This window comes from Bos indicus x Bos taurus, chromosome 15, assembly GCF_003369695.1.
Source record: "Bos indicus x Bos taurus breed Angus x Brahman F1 hybrid chromosome 15, Bos_hybrid_MaternalHap_v2.0, whole genome shotgun sequence".
Taxonomy (NCBI): Eukaryota; Metazoa; Chordata; class Mammalia; order Artiodactyla; family Bovidae; genus Bos; species Bos indicus x Bos taurus.
This window is the reverse complement of record NC_040090.1, coordinates 25,950,722-25,967,778: the sequence shown is the minus strand read 5'-3', so window position 1 is coordinate 25,967,778 and position 17,057 is coordinate 25,950,722. Positions and strand designations below refer to the sequence as shown.

At 36.7% G+C, this 17,057-nt stretch overlaps 1 protein-coding gene across 1 annotated transcript in view; it reads right to left on the bottom strand.

The window, feature by feature from the left end:
- Positions 1–1,780: 1,780 nt before the first annotated feature.
- CCDC34 (coiled-coil domain containing 34) overlaps positions 1,781–17,057 on the bottom strand; it is a 45,014-nt gene continuing 29,737 nt past the window's right edge. Inside the window, exons 4-6 of the mRNA XM_027562794.1 lie at positions 4,688–4,846; positions 3,985–4,126; positions 1,781–2,556 (exon numbers count right to left, since the gene is read on the bottom strand). Coding sequence (XP_027418595.1) covers positions 2,342–2,556; positions 3,985–4,126; positions 4,688–4,846 — 516 coding nt within the window. The 3' untranslated portion in view covers positions 1,781–2,341. The remainder of the gene's footprint in view (positions 2,557–3,984; positions 4,127–4,687; positions 4,847–17,057) is intronic.

The following is a 17,057-nucleotide window of genomic DNA, read 5'->3' as shown; positions in this document are numbered from 1 at the left end:
AAAGAATTAAACTTGCATTTTTTGGTACTTCCACTTATTTTACATTCCCACAGTAAGCTTCTATAAATTAGATAAGGTACTGAACATTGAAAAAAATAAGGTACCTTTGAGATAAGCAAACATAAAGCCAGGTCTGTAATGCCTGTATTCACGAATTTGCTGATGCTATAGGTTATCTAGATATTTTAGAGCAGTTCCAATCAAAGTAGTAGTAGAAGTCTAAGAGACAGTTTAAAAACCTCAATAGAACTTTCAAATATTGTTAATATAGTTTATAATGCCTATTATACCTAGTATCTTGACTTTAAGAAAAATTGATTCCATTTAAAAACACTAATCTAGTAATTGGTGTATTGATTGAAGAAGTCTTTGATGAACAAAAATGGACTTTCAGTAATAAATGTTTGGCAGTCAAACATCTTTTAAAAATGAACCATTTGGGTTGTAAAACAAGTTATCACAAGTCCACAGGATCAAGTCCAAATTCTGCAGTATACAGAGCCTTTTTACTCTGACCCCTGCTTCTTCCCCAGCTACTTCTCATCACATATTCATGAATGTGGTCAGCCTCATAACCATCTAGAAAATTCCTGCTTATCTTTCACCAACTCAAACGTCACCTTCTCTTTGTAGTTTTTCTTAATCCCTTCTCAAGCTGAACTATCTTCTTTCTGTGTTTCCAGTTGAATTCTGAGCATGATCTTAAGTAAACTGTACTACAGCATTTACTCTGTTTTCCTGGCTAGGTTATAAATGTTTGCTGGATAAAATATATCATTCCAATTGCTAAATAAATATGCAAACATCTGCCTCACATGTTCAACTAATATTGGTCAAACTAATACTGACTGAATGAACAGTGTTAGTAGGGGGGTTTTATCTAAAAATAGCCTAAATGACTTAATCTGCTGTGTGAAAATAAAGATTTTTTTTTAGATAGAACAACCATACCTAAAACCCCCAGGCATACTGGCCTATGTATGCTATTTTTCACATGCAAGGTTATTGCTACCTCAGTACAAAGGTGAATTTGGTTGAGTAGAATGATCACCTGGAAGTTGCACTGTATCTAAGAGGTTATGAGAAGGATGGTCAGGTCTCTTAAATTTCAGCAACATTTTGACACAATAAACTCGACTGATTCCTCCTAAACTGTTCTCCACTTAGAAGTGAAAAAAAATAAAACAAAACCAAATGAAGATGGCTGAATTGAATGAGCATTCAGCCTGAGTGCTCAATCCTTATGGGGCTCACAGACCTCCATGAGCAAGAAATTTTTTTTAAAGTGCGTTTTTCTAGATTTCTGATGATATGAATACCCTTCAAAAATCCCATTGCTGCTTCCTGGAATTGACCAATACCATTGTAAGGTTAATCACCAAAAACTTGGTAGATGACTAACCTCGCAGAAACATGGAATGTATTCTAAATAGGAATCACTTTTAAATGAACTTACTGAACTTTTATATTGCCACCACAAATTTTCATTTCTTGATGGCCCCCTAAAAAAAGATACAGACTTTTAAAATTTAATAAGAAGGGCTGAGTGCTATTTTAGTAATCTTTTGATCTACTTTCCTTAACAAGTATTTATTAATAAAGATTTATTTCAACTTTAGTAAAACATGACAACATTTTATATTAAAAACTAAAACAGACATTTCTAATTTCAAAATTAACAACCTAATTATAATGTGTAAGTATATGTACAGAGTATAGCAAAATATATTAGTGTCCAAAGATTACTACAATCAATTAAGATTGAGAGCCCAAAACAATGTTTATAAATTGTCCTTTCAAAACCCAACCTTTATTTCTCCATTACCAAACATGATTCCAGTTAGTGATTTACAAATATTTATACAGGGAAAAACATACTAAAAGTCATCAACAAAGGCTGTTTTTGATTACTCCGGGATTCTAACTCATTTTAGATTCTTCTAAGAATTATTTTGAGCATACAGTTTAGAAATGCTTGTTTCAATGACTTATTCTTACTATGTTCATAAACACAAACACATAACATGTGTGTATGAAAGAATACACAAAAAATTGTTTTATTGGTACTTAGAGGGTAGTTTTAATATAAGCTAAATATAAACACAATTGTTAGATATTCTGTCACTTATCTTGCAAAACAATATTCCAAGATCAACCTTGAAGCATTTATAAAAATGAAAATGAATAAAATATCTTCCTCAATTAACTCTAAGGACTCCATATACAAATGCAAAAATGTGAACTTAACAATAATACATCAAATGTTGAGCTACTAATAGTAGAGCAACAAAACAACAATTTTATATAGCTCCAGGTAAAAGCATGTAATTTCCCACATCTACTATCTTTGTATTTTGCATAGAGTTCCAAGGCAAAGATTGCTTCTAGCTTTATGCATTACCAGAGAGGATGCCCTGTGTGGCTGGCTTATCACAGGCCTTTTAGTCTTCTTTCCTGATAGATCCTTCACTTCTTTGGCAGGAGGCACAGGAATTGGTTTCCATGGAATTGGGTTATAAAAGGCTGGTTCTGGATAAGAATTCCCACTGTAAAAACCTAAAATTATTTAAAAATCAGAATAAAACAAGAAAAACTTTTTGAGATCAAAGGAACTATTTTAAAATTCATAGAAAAATGTTAAAATGTTAAAAGGGCAAAAATATCACTGACAAACCTGACTCATTTAAAACTTGAACTCAAATATTTTCAAACAATACTTTTCAAATACAGTAATGTTATAGTAAAAGTTAAAATATAAATGATAATTCTGAATATTCAAAGAACATTAATGTTCAAAACTAAAAACTCATACAACATTTCTTCTAAAAAGTTAACTTTAGAACCCTTAAATTGAACAAAATCTTCATTTTCTTATTTCAGTCTGGGAAACTTCTGATTATGTACTAGTTTCCCTAGTTGGACACTAAAGCTTGCAGGAAAAAACGTATGTTGCATATGTAGCTAAAGTGAATCAAGATTGTGGTTCAGAACCACTGAAATTCTAAATCATTGTCACTCAAATTAAGCAGATTTCATACACTCTAGTTTTGTAATTAAGAGCAGTAGGGCATTTGCAGACTACAATGTTTATTATAACACTTATTTAAGCACAAATTTGGTAAAATAATCCATTATTTGGCAATTAAGTTCTAGTCAATACATATATTCCATCTAAGTTTTAACTTTACTATCCAATCGTTTTGTTGAAACCACTACTTATTTCAAACAAGAGAGCAAAATAAAGGAGCAGACTGCTCGGTAGCTGTAGTGGATGACCTCTGTGACATGCAAGAGAGGCCTAAGTCCTGACAGAAGGAATGTGTCATTTGGACACCGGCAACCCACTTTGACTGCATACATATGTCAACACACACTTCAGCACGATGGTCAAAACAAAGTCTGGAATATGTTCTATTGTGTGAACAAAACAGAATGGGAGTATTTTTAATAATAAATCACTTAAAACGAGTGAAGGCAGCTATCAGCAAGGTATGAGCTTCCAACGTGAAGTACAAAGGAAAACACACATTGCCACTTATAATCAGACCAAGCCAAAAAAGCCAACCAGGTCTGTGTCTGGTTCATGTGCCATCTAGTATTCCACCCTGCAAAAATAATGAGCCAAAGACACTGGGAACTCTGCCTCAGAGAGGTTAGAAAAGGGAAAGAAAATGATCCCTTAAATATATCCTGATTAAGGCTTTAAGATCCAAGGAATGTAAAAATTTTACTTATTTCTTAACGTTAGAAATCATTACTCTGCAGTTTTGCCACTGTTGCCTTTAAAATGTATCTGATTTTAGAGAATGACAACAAATTTGTAGTATCTCCACAGGAACACAGTATGTTATAATCTTCCAGAAAATAGTAATTTGAAAGAAAAATAATTTTTACACACTTCTATTTCTGTCAAAAGGAAACATAATGTATAATATTCGCTCCTGCAAGCCATATTTATGTAAGCCACATAACATAAAAACCAACCTGTGAGTTTTCCATTGGCATAACCATAGCTCTTCGCAGCTGGACGAGGTTTATTTTTTGCATTTTCCAACCATTCCTTAAACTTTTTTTCTGCTATTTCCTTTTTTTCCTGTAATTCAGCCTGCCGTTGTTTTTCTTTTTCCTTAAAATGACAAGACCAAAGAATCTCCAGGGATATTCTGTAACTAAAAGTTCTATTCAGAGTCTACTGACTTGCTCCCCAGTAGCTCCCCATCCCAACGGCTTACTGATCAGAAACACTGAATCATATTTCTATAATTAGAGAGCAAAATTTAACAAGATCAGGGATGTGATATGAAAGTGGCTGCCTCTAAACAATGATATTAAATCCAAGAAGAAAAAAGCAATTTGTTCTTTTAAAATAGAACAGTAATTTACAATAATGTAATAAAACTTTCCATAAAAGTACACTGAATAATATTTAAAAGCATAAACAACAGCAAAAAGCTTGCACCTGACTGCAGGAGTATCAATAGGCTTATTAATATTTATCAGTCTAAGAAAATCACAAATGCATATTCATTTATGAAGCTTAATCATAATATAACAAGTAGGGATAGCTACATGTATTTGTATTATGCTAAGATAATGCCAATTTTCCATTAGAAATTCTTTACACAATATAGTTGGCACATATAAACACCAAGTCGTGTATTCTAACTGATCACCTTAGCAAAAATACCTTTTCTTTCTTCTTCTTTTCACATTCTTCAGCATTTTTTTTCTTTAACCATTCTTGATATTTTTCCTTTGCTTTTTCTTGTAAATGTTCTTTCTCCAGTTCCTTTGCTGCTTTTTCTTTCATTTCCTTATTAATTTTTTGTTCCCTTTCTTTTCTTTTCTTAAATAAAAATGAAGGAATTTTCATTGGAATCTGTAATCATTCTTATACAAGGAAAGTGTTACAGACAGTAATTTTCTAAAAACAGTGGTAACATAGTGGTTGACACAATGTGGCTTATGAAAATATATAACACGCATGAACTTACCTGATCAATTTTAGTGTACCAGCTTGAGTGTGTATTTCATGATGGCCTAACAAAGATCTTGTTCAACAAAGTATATTCAGAGCCTGGAACAGTGTTAAGTAAATAGTAGGTGTTCTATAAAGATTTGCTGAATAAATGAGTGAACAGAAATGACAACCTGTTAGACTGTCTTGAATCTTAGTGTTTTTTTTCTATATATATATATGTTTTATTGAAGTATAGTTGACTTACATGTTTTAAGTGCACAGCAAGGCAATCCAGCTATACATAGACACATATCTTATTTTTGAAATTATTTTCCACTGTAGATTATTACAAGATATTGACTATAGTTCCCTGTGCTATACAGTAAACCTTTGTTGCTTATTGCATATCTATTTTTTTAAATTAGAAATCTAGCATTCTAGTCATACGGAGTCAAACAAGTAGAATCAAAATGTCATAAATTTTTCAGTTCAGCAAAAATTTGTAAATTTTCTAAAATACATATAGTATACATATTATTTATATATATATATATGTATACAAAAGCTTTCCTACTATGCTTGAGAAAGAACATCAAAAAAAAACAGAGAAGAGATGGAGAGATTGGAAAACATAAACTAAATGAAATGGGAGCACTGAATATGAAATAGAAAAAGTGAACAAACTAGATAAAAGATCATCACATAGTCCAGTTGCTTTTAAACATGACTGCTTATTAGAAACATATCTGGAGCTCTGGAGGAAAAAAAAGCAATACCTGGGCATTTGTGTTTTTCAAAAAATGGATAATTCTGATTTTAAAAAGTGACTGCAGGTTTTTCTACTAAATCCTAGTTTTGGTGACATAGAGTTCTATTATTTTTCTGTTGAACAATCATGATACAATGGTATTAAGTGAATAAAAGATACATAATCACAACAGTAAAAGATATTTATCATTTTTCACAATCAATAGCCAGACAAAAAAATAAAAGGTAATTACAACTGCAAGCCACAACAGGAACATGATTAGCTTAACAATATAAAATAATTACATCCATTTGGAGAGTCAAGCAGAACAAAGTGGTAAGTGGAAATGCATACATGCACATGTCTTCCTCCACCCAGCCAGTCTATGTCTTTTGGTTGGTGCATTCAATCCATTTACATTTAAGGTAATTATCAATATGTATGATCCTGTTACAATTTTCTTAATCGTTTTGGGTTTATTTGCTGTAGGTCTTTTCCTTCTCTTGTGTTTCCTGCCTAGAGAAGTTCCTTTAGCATCTGTTGTAAAGCTGGTGTGGTGGGGATAAATTCTCTTAATTTTTGCTTGTCTGGAAAGCTTTTGCATTCTCCATCAAAACTGAATGAGAGTCTTCGTAAGTAGAGTATTCTTGGTTGTAGGTTCTTCCCTTTCATCACTTTAAATATATCATGCTATTCCTTTCTAGCTTATAGCATTTCTGTTGAGAAATCAGCTGACAGCCTAATGAGAGTTCCGTGTATACTGTCATTTTTCCCTTGTTGCTTTTAACATTTTATCTTTGTCTTTTATTTTTGTCAGTCTGATTACTAAGTGTCTTAGTGTGTTCCTCCTTGGGTTTATCCTGCCTGGGCCTCTCTGTGCTTCCTGGACTTGGTTGACTATTTCCTTTCTCACATTACAGAATTTTTCAGCTATTATCTCTTCAAATATATTCTCAGGGACTTTTTCTCTCTTCTACTTCTGGGACCCTTAAAATGTGATTGTTGATATGTTTAAGGTTGTCCCAGAGGTCTCTTAGGTTGTCTTCATTTCTTTTCATTCTTTTTTTTATATCCTGTTCTGTGGCAATGATTCCCATCATTCTGTCCTCCAGGTCATTCATCCATTCTTCTGCCTCAGTTACTCTGCTGTTGATTCCTTCTAGTGTATTATTTACCTCTATTTGTTTTTTAGTTGTTATAGGTCTTTGGTAAACATTTCTTGCATCTTCTTCATTGTTTTCCCGAGATCCTGGATCATTTTCACTATCATTATTCTGAATTCTTTTTCTGGAAGGTTGCCTATCTCCACTTCATTTAGTTGCTTTTCTGGGGTTTTATCCTGTCCCTTCACCTGGGACATAACTTTCTGCTTTTTCATAGTGATTAACTTTCTGTAATATGGTTTTTGTTTTAGCTACTGTGGGACTGTGCTTTCTCTGGCTTCTTCTGTCTGCCCTCTGATGGATGAGGCTAAGAGACATGTGTAAGCTTCCTGGATGGGAGGGACTGGCAGTGGGAAAAACTGGGTCTTGCTCTACTGAGCAGGACCTGGCTCAGTAAAGCTTTAATCCAATTATCTGCTGATGGGTCGGGTTGCACTCCCTCCCTGTTAGTTGTTTGGCCTGAGGCGACTCAGCCCTGGGGTCTATGGTAGGGTTAATGGAGAAGTCCAAGAGGGTTTACACCAAGGGGGACGTTCCTGGCCTGCTGCTGCCAGTGCCCCTGTCCCTGGGGTGATACCCTCCTGACCCAGGCCTCTACAGGAGGCCCTCCAACACTAAGCAGGTATTTTTGATTTAGTCTCCTGTGGGGTCACTGCTCCTTTCCTCTGGCTCTTGGTGCATGCAAGGTTTTGTTCATGCCTTCCAAGACTGGAGTCTGTTTCTCCCAGTCCTGTGGAAATCCCATAATTAAATTCCGCTGACCTTCAAGGCCAGATTCCCTAGGGATTCCCAGTCCCTTTGTCAGATCCTCAGGCTGGGAAGCCTGACGTGGGATTCAGAACCTTCACAACAGTGGGAGAATTTCTTTGGTATTAGTGTTCTCCAGTTTGTGGATCACCCACCTGGCAGGTATGGGATTTGATTTTATTTTGATTGTGCCCTCCCTATCACTCGCTGTGGCTTCTTCTTTGTCTTTTGACGTGGGATATCTGTTTTTGGTGGTTCCAGCATCCTCCTGTTGATGGTTGTTCAACAGCTAGTTGTAATTCTGGGGCTCTTGCAGGAGGAGATGAGTGCACATTCTTCTACTCTGCCATCTTGAACCAGAAGCCTGAATCTTAGCGTTTCTTAATGGATGTTTACCCTCACTCTAAAATAGGAGCCACATAGGTATATATTTCCCAGACAATTTGCCAATATGAATACTTGGATAAATCTTCACCATAAAAGAGTTACAGAGGACCAATTTTAGCCCATTAAATACTGTTATAAGGGCACATACAGACAAATCTCTGGCTAGGCAATTCTTATAAGTCTTACATAGATCAAGGGTTGGCAAATTATGTCCTGCAGGCCAAATATGGTCCATTACCACCTGTATTTATAAATAAAGTTTTATTGAAATGTGGCCACACATATTTATTTACATATTTATTGTCCATGGCTGCTACTGCACCATAACAGCAGAGTTAAATAGTTACAACAGAGACTGTATGGTCCACAAAAACTGAACTTTATTTGACCCTTTGCAGAAAAAAACCTGACATAGATTATAACTGAATATTTTTTCCTTTTCTCACCCAAAGGATAATCTACCAACACAGTGAAATTCTAAATAACCAATAACATGGCTAGCTCTCTTTATCAAAGGTTTAGAAAATAATCTGCAAGGCATAAGGTGTATGTAATATAAATGTCATATATATCACCCTTCATGGAGCAAAGAAATATGAACCAAGAAATTCTTCTCTTGAAAGCATCTTGTAGAATACTTCAATACAAGCAAGTCAAATAAGATCCAAGTAACAAACATCAAGTTATATTCAACATATGTGCAGTGCTGTGCAAGAAAAAGTGAAAGTGAAAGGCACTCAGTCATGTCTCACTCTGTGACTCCATGAACTACACAGTCCAGGGAATTCTCCAGGCCAGAATACTGGAGTGGGTAGCTTTACCCTTCTCCAGGGGATCTTCCCAACCCAGGAATTGAACTCAGGTCTCCTGCATTGCAGACAGATTCTTTACCAGCTGAGCCACAAGGGAAGCCCAGGTATACTGGAGTGGGTAGCCTATACCTTCTCCAGTGGATCTTCCTGACCCAGGAATCAAACCAGGGTCTCCTGCACTGCAGGCGGATTCTTTACCAACTCAGCTATCAGGGAAGCCCCTGTACAAGAAAGGCAGGGGTTAAAAATCAAAGCCCAGGAATCCCTGGCAGCTCAGCGGTTAGGGCTTTGAGCTTCCACTGCTGAGGGTGCAGGTTTAATCCCTGGTTGGGGCACTAAAGATCCCCCAAACCTCGTGGCAAGGCCAAAAAAAGAAAAGAAAATCAAAGCCCATCATTCCCCAAGTTGCTATATTTCCCTATTGTTGGGCAGCCAATACCTGTAAAACGAAATCCTTTCTTGCTGAGAACTCAATATCCATTAAAATAACACTGGAATTTAACTACTTCCTACAGTCAGAAAATCCACAAGATTAAAAAGGATCTTGCAGCTCTATCAGACTCGTAAGACTCCTCCACAAGCTCATCAACAAGGAGTCATCCGTCAGAAAAAAAAAAAAGGAGTCAACCAGTCTCTACACTATTTTCAATTTTGACAGCTAACATTTATTCAGTGCTAAGTCTGCCTGTTACTGTTCTGTACATTGTATACATATACACTATGTCAGTTAATTCTTAAAAGCACAATATGAGAAAGATCTCATTTTATAAATGAGGAAACTACGGCACAAAGAAGTTAAGTAATATGCCCAAGGTCACACAAATGGTAAATGAAAGATCACTACAGATCTCTCATATACATATGAGATAACACTGAAAACAATTTATTTTTTGGCCAATAAATCCAATTTAAAAGAGACATTAAAATTTCTGAAAAATACACCACTTTTCAAAACTGATTCAAAAAGAAATAGAGTAACTGAAGTAACTGTTATAAGTAATTCTACTTACTAAAAATAATTCAGAATTTAAAACTTTCATATAACGAGAACTCCAGCTTCCAATAGTGTCACTGTAGATTTTATTACACATTTAAGGAAGAAACAGTACCAATTACCATACAAATTATTTTAAAAAACAGAAAAAAAGAACACAACCAAGCTCATTTTAGGAGTGCAGTATTTCTCTAATATCAAAACCAAATATGAAATAAGAAAATATTAGGAATAAAGCAAAATAACTCCTTTCACCAAAACATGAAATACTTAGGGATATATTTAACAAAAGACATTTAAATATACCTGTACAATGAACTTAAAAAAAAAAGCTGATTGAGATAAACATGACCTAAATAAATAGAAAAGAAAAATCACACTCATAAGTTTATATTATTAAGATAGTAATTTTCTCCAGAATGATGTATGTGTTCAATGCAGTCCCAATAAGTATCAGTCACTATTCAAGCAAGCATGATTAGAGAAATTGATAAGCTAATTCTAAATTGTACATGGAAAGGGTGCAGAGCAAATAAAATAATTCTGAAATAAAGAAAAAAGATGGAAGACTTAGAGTATTTGATTAGAAGAATTTTAAATTAAAAATTACTCTATAAAGCTACAGTAACCAGACAGTGTAGTACTAGCGTAGATCAAAGGAACAGAACAGAGTCTAGAAACAGACCCAAACATATTTGCTCAATTAATTTTAAATGAAAGTGCCAAGATAACTGAATAGAGAAAAAGATTATCTTTCAACAGTGTTAGAATAACTGGATATCCATACTCTAAAAAAGTTAACCTTGACCCTTAATGCATGCTATCATTAACATTAACTCAAAATACAAACATAGGCAAAAGCTGAAGTTATAAAATATCTAGAAGAAAATGATGGAGAATATTTTTTACAATCTTGGCATAGGCAAACATTTCTTCAACAGAAAGCAAAACCCACAAACTATAAAAGAAAAAACAGAAATACAGAACCTACCCCAAATTTAAAATTTTTGCTCTTAAAAAAAATACCATTAAAAATTAAATGGAGGAAATATTTACAATACATGTTACAGGACTTAAAGGAATATAAAAAGAACTCTTACAACTTACTATTAAGACACACAAAATGGGCAAAAGTTTAAACACAAAACAAACAGAAACTCCACAAGAGACATAGAAATAGTCACCAGTGTTATGGATTGAGATCTGCCCTACCAAAACGCACATGTTAGAGCTCTAATCCTCAGTGTACTGGTTTTGTTGTGTTTTAATTGGAGTGTAAGTGATTTACAATGTTGTTCAGTGTCAGGTGTACAGCTAAGCGATTCAGCTATACATGTACATACATTGTTTTTAAGATTCTTTTCTCATATACGTTATCACAGAATTTGAGTATAGTTCTCTGTGTGATACAGTAGGCCCTTGTTATGTATAGTAGCATGTGTATGTTAATTCTAAGAGGCTGATTTACTGTCCCATTCCCCCTAGGTTTTACCTTTGGTAACCATAACTTTGTTTCCAAAACCTGTAAGTCTGTTTCTGTTTAGTAATAAGTTCATTTGTATCTTTTAAAAAAAATTTTGATTCAACATATGAAAATATGTAAATCTCTGCTCCAAGCATATTGTTTCAAACAGCATTATTTTATTCTTTTTTTGTGACTGAGTAATATTCCATTGTAAACATACCACATCTTCTTTATCCATTCATCTGTCAATCGACATTTAGGTTGCTTCCACATCTTGGCTATTGTAAATAGTGCTGCAATGAACACTGGGGTACATGTACCATTTCAAATTATGATTTTATTCAGACATATGCCCAGGAGTGGGATTGTTGTATCATATAGTTCTATTACTAGTTGTTTTTTTAAGGAACCTCCCATACTGTTCTCCATAGTGGTTATACCAATGTAGGAGGATTCTCTTTTCTCCACACCCTCTTCAGTATTTATTATTTGTAGACCTTTTGATGATGGCCACTGTGACTCATGTGAGGTGATATCTCATTTGTAGTTTGGATTTGCATTTTTCTGATAATTAGTGATGTTAAGCATCTTTTCCTGTGCTTTTTCACAATCTGTGTATCCTTTTGGGAGAAATGTTACTGGCACAGGTGATTCTCAGGTCTGTGCCCCACCACTTGGGGCCATCTATGTATCTTCTTTCAGTCTGTATGTGTCCCTAGATCTGAAGCAGATCTCTTATAGATAGCATTTATAAGGGTCTTATTTTTGTATCAATTCAGCCTGTCTTTTGGTTGGAGCATTTAATCCATTTACATTTAAGGTAATTATCAATATGTATTAATATGTTCTTATTGCCATTTTGTTAATTGTTTTAGATTAGTTTTTGTAGGTCTTTTTTCTTTCCTTCCTCTTTTGTTCTCTTGTGATATGATGACTAACTTTAGTGTTGTTTGGATTCCTTTTTCTTTTTTGTATATCTCTTGTAAATTTTCAGTTTTTTATTCCCATGAGATTTTGATATAGCAGTCTGTACACATACAAGATTGTTTTATGTTGCTGGTCTTTTAATTTCAAAATGCATTTCCAATATCCTCCATTTGTACTGTCCTCACAATTGCTGGTTATGATATCATATTTGTGTGTGGATGATTTCCTACCTTTACTGCAGTTTGCCTTTACTGGTGAGTTTTCCCATTCATAATTTTGTTTCTAGTTGTTGCCTTTTATTTTTCACCTAGAGAAGTTCCTTTAGCATTTGTTGTAAAGTTGGTTTGGTGGTGCTGACTTCTCTTAAATTTTGCTTGTCTGTAAAACTTTCGATCTCTCCTTCAAATCTGAATGACAGCCTTGCTGGGTAGAGTATTCTTGGTTGTAGGTTTTTCCCTTTCATCAATTTAAATATACCATAGCATTCCCTTCTGGCCTGCAGAGTTTCTGCTGAAAAATCAGCTGACAACCTTATGAGGATTCCCTTGTTGCTTTTCCCTAGTTTCTTCTAATATTTTCACTTTGGCTTTAATTTATGTCAGTTTGATTAACAGGTGTCTTGGCATGTTCCTCCTTGGTATAAGCTGCCTGGGACTCTCTGTGCTTCCTGGATTTGAGTGGCTGTTTCCTTCCCATGTTAGGGAAGTTTTCAGCTATTATCTCTTCAAATATTTTCTCAAGCCCTTTCTCTCTTCTCCTTCTGGGACCCTTATGATGCAAATATTTATGCTTTTAATGTTGGCCCAGTGGCCTCTGAGACTGTCCTTCCTTTCATTCTTTTTTCCTTTGCTCTGTTCCACAGGAGTGATTTCCAAGACTCCATCTTCCAGCTCACTAAATTCATTTTTTCCACCTCAATTATTGTGCTACTGATTTCTTCTCTTGTATTTTTCATTCTAGTTATTCTATTTTTCATCTCTGTTCTTTAAATCTTCTTGCTCTTTGTTAAATATCTTTTTGTATCTTCTTAATCTGTGCCTACATTCTTTTTCCAAATTCTGGCATCATCTTTACTATCATTACACTAAATTCTTTTTCAGGTAGGTTGCCTAAATCCATCTAGATATCTTATGGGTTTTTATCTTGGTCCTTCATCTGGAACATATTTCTCTGCTGTCTCATTTTTGTCTAACTTTCTGTGTGTGTAGTCTCCTTTCTGCTGGCTGCAGGATTTTAGCTCTTCTTACTTCTGGTGCCTGCCCACTGGTGGGAAGAGTTGGGTGTGTCTCTCTGGTGAGCAAAGCCTTGTCAAACAGTGTGTTTAGAGGGAGCTGTGAGCTCGGTACAGCTTTAGACAACCTGTCTGCTGATGGGTAGCAATGTGTTCCTATCCTGCTGGCTGTCTGGCCTGAGGCATTCCAGCACTGGAGCCTGTAGGTTGTTGGACAGGGCCAAGTCTTGATGTCAAAATGGTGACCTCTGTGAGAACTCATGCCAATCAATACTCTCTCGGGCCACTGCCTCCAGTGTCCTTGCCCCCAGCTCAGTGATCCATGGCCAACCCTCACCTCCCGAGGAGACTCTCCAAGACTCACAGGTAGGTCTAGCCCAACCTCTTCTACTTTGTGTTGGATCCCAGTATATGTGAGCCCTCTAAGAGTGGAGTCTCTGTTTCACTCAGTCCTGTGGAGCTCTTGCCCTCAAGCCTGCTGGTCCTCAAAGCCAAGTGCTCTGGGGGGGTTCCACCTCCTGATGCCAGATCCTCAGCCTCAGGAGCCTAAGATGGGGCTTAGAACTTTCACTTTTGCAAGAGAACCTCTGCAATATAATTATTTTGCAGTTTTTGGGTCTCCCACTTGTGATGTCACTAAAGTATCTCTCTAATTGTCTTTTTTGGCTTCTTCTATGTCTTTGAACGTAAAATATATTTTTTGATAGTTTCCAGTCTTCTTTGTCAATGGTTGTTCAGCAGTTTGTTGTGCTTTTGGTGTTTTCGTGAGAGTTCAGTTCAGTTCAGTTCAGTTGCTCAGTCGTGTCCGACTCTTTGTGACCCCATGAACAGCAGCACGCCAGGCCTCCCTGTCCATCACTAACTCCCGGAGTTCACTCAGACTCACGTCCATCGAGTCAGTGATGCCATCCAGCCATCTCATCCTCTGGCGTCCCCTTCTCCTCCTGCCCCCAATCCCTCCCAGCATCAGAGTCTTTTCCAGTGAGTCAACTCTTCGCATGAGGTGGCCAAAGTACTGGAGTTTCAGCTTTAACATCATTCCTTCCAAAGAAATCCCAGGGCTGATCTCCTTCAGAATGGACTGGTTGGATCTCCTTGCAGTCCAAGGGACTCTCAAGAGTCTTCTCCAACACCACAGTTCAAAAGCATCAATTCTTTGGCGCTCAGCTTTCTTCACAGTCCAACTCTCACATCCATACATTACCACTGGAAAAACCATAGCCTTGACTAGACAGACCTTTGTTGGCAAAGTAATGTCTCTGCTTTTCAATATGTTATCTAGGTTGGTCATAACTTTCCTTCCAAGGAGTAAGCATCTTTTAATTTCATGGCTGCAGTCACCATCTGCAGTGATTTTGGAGCCCAAAAAAATAAAGTCTGACACTGTTTCCACTGTTTCCCCATCTATTTCCCATGAAGTGATGGGACCAGATGCCATGATCTTCATTTTCTGAATCTTGAGTTTTAAGCCAACTTTTTCATTCTCCTCTTTCACCTTCATCAAGAGGCTTCAGCCCCTAGCCATCTCCTGTATCAACAGAGGAGCATATATTAGGCTGCAGAACACAGGGCAGTGGTGCTGACCTTCTCTGCAGTTTACTCTCCATTTTGCCTTCTACAAACCAGTTGCTGTGCTCTCCTCCTAGGCTTTGAATGTCCCTCTCCATCCAGGCTTATGCCCCGCCAGTGAAGGCTCTCCCCAGGGTATGGAACTCTTTCCTCATTCATAGCTCCCTCCCTGGGGCGCAAGCGTGTCCTGATTCCTTTCCTTTTCTTTTTCCTTTGTCCTACCTGGTCATGTGGAGGTTTTCTTGTCCTTTTGGATGTCTGAGGTCTTCTGCTGGCATTCACTAGATGTTCTTTGTAAATCATTCCACTTACTGATATGTTAATGTTTTTGTGAGAGTAGGTGAGCTCCCCTACTACTCCTCCACAATCTTGATCCCCTGGCCTGATGTTGTACTTTGAGACAGGACTTTTAAGTCACTCAATCTGTGCTATTTTGTTATGACAGCCCCAGTAGACTAGTAGAATAAGCTTATGAAAAGATGCTAAACATCATTAGATCTCAGGAAAATGGAAATTCAAACAATGACATACTGCTGCTACTTAGCCAGTCATGTCTGACTCTCTGTGATCCTATGGAGCCCGCCAGGCTCCTCTGCCCATGGAATTTTCCAGGTAAGAACACTGGAGTGGAGTGCCATTTCTTACTCCAGGGGGTCTTCCCGACCCAGGGATTGAACCTGTATTTCCCGCACTTGCAGGCGGATTCTTTACTAGTGCCCCCTGGGAAGCCCAATGACATACTACACGTAACAGAATGGTTTAAAATGAGAAAGACTGAGAATCTGGCAAGGATACGGTACACTTGGAACTGTCAGATATTAGAGGCAGGAATATAAAATGGCAGAAGCACTTTATACGAAATTGCCGATTTTTTTTTTTTAAACCTAAAAACCTACCATACAACCCAGCAATTCAGTTCCTAGGCATCTACCCGGGAGAAATGAAAGCAAGTATCAACAAAAACACTTGTACGTAAGTGGTCACAGAATTTTACTCATATCTCCAAACTGCAAACAACCTAATTATCCATCAACTAGTGAATGGATACATAATTTGTGATACTGAGCAATAAAAAGGAACAATCTTAATATAAGAAATATTAGCAATGTTTAAAAACAAAAGTAGCCTGGGACTACCCTGCTGGTACAGTGGATAAGAATCTCCCTGCCAATGCAGGGGACACAGGTTTGATCCCTAATCCGGGAGGATTCCACTTGCAGAGAAGTAACTAAGCCCATGTGCCACAACTACTGAGCCTGAGCTCTAGGGCCCATGAGCCACAACCACTGAGCCCGCTCGCCCTAAAGCCCGTGCTCTGCAAAAAGAGAAGCCGCCACAATGAGAAGCCCACACACTGCAGCAGACAGTAGCCCCTGCCTGCCACAACTAGAGAAAGCTCTGCACAGCAACAAAGACAGAACACAACCCAAAATAAAAATATTTTTTTTAAAGTAGCCTGATGCTAAGGAATAAACATTTAGTGATTCTATCTGAAATTCTAGAAAAGGCAAATCTTATCCATAGGAACAGAAAGCAGACCGATGGCTTCCATAGAGCTGGGGTTAGGTCGGGGGTAGGAAGCAGGGGTTAAATGCAAAGGAGCTCAAGGGAGCTTTTTGGAGTGAAGAAAGATTCTCTCTTTTGACTACGGTGCCGGTTTTATAAGTACATATCTTGTCACACCTCATCAAACTTAAAATAGGTGTATTTTATTGTATGTAAATTATAGCTCAATGAAGTTGATTTTAAAACATCAGACAGGCTCTCTGCAGCATTTAAACTACAGAAGAGGGAATGGAATGTCTTTAGTTAGCAAAAGGATACCAGAACAGGCACTCAGAGAGAAGTACCGAGAGGGAATAGCCAGCCACTAAGTGGCTTCAGATTTTCTGGCACTCCAGTTCTACACCACACAGAGCACAATACATCTTTTTTTTTTTTTTTAAAGATGGTGCCTTGAGAGAACCTTTGTTTCTTCCAACTAAAGGAAACTAACAAACCTGAATTTCTATTTTGATTCCTTCAATAGTACCTGGCACATAATAAAAGTGTTG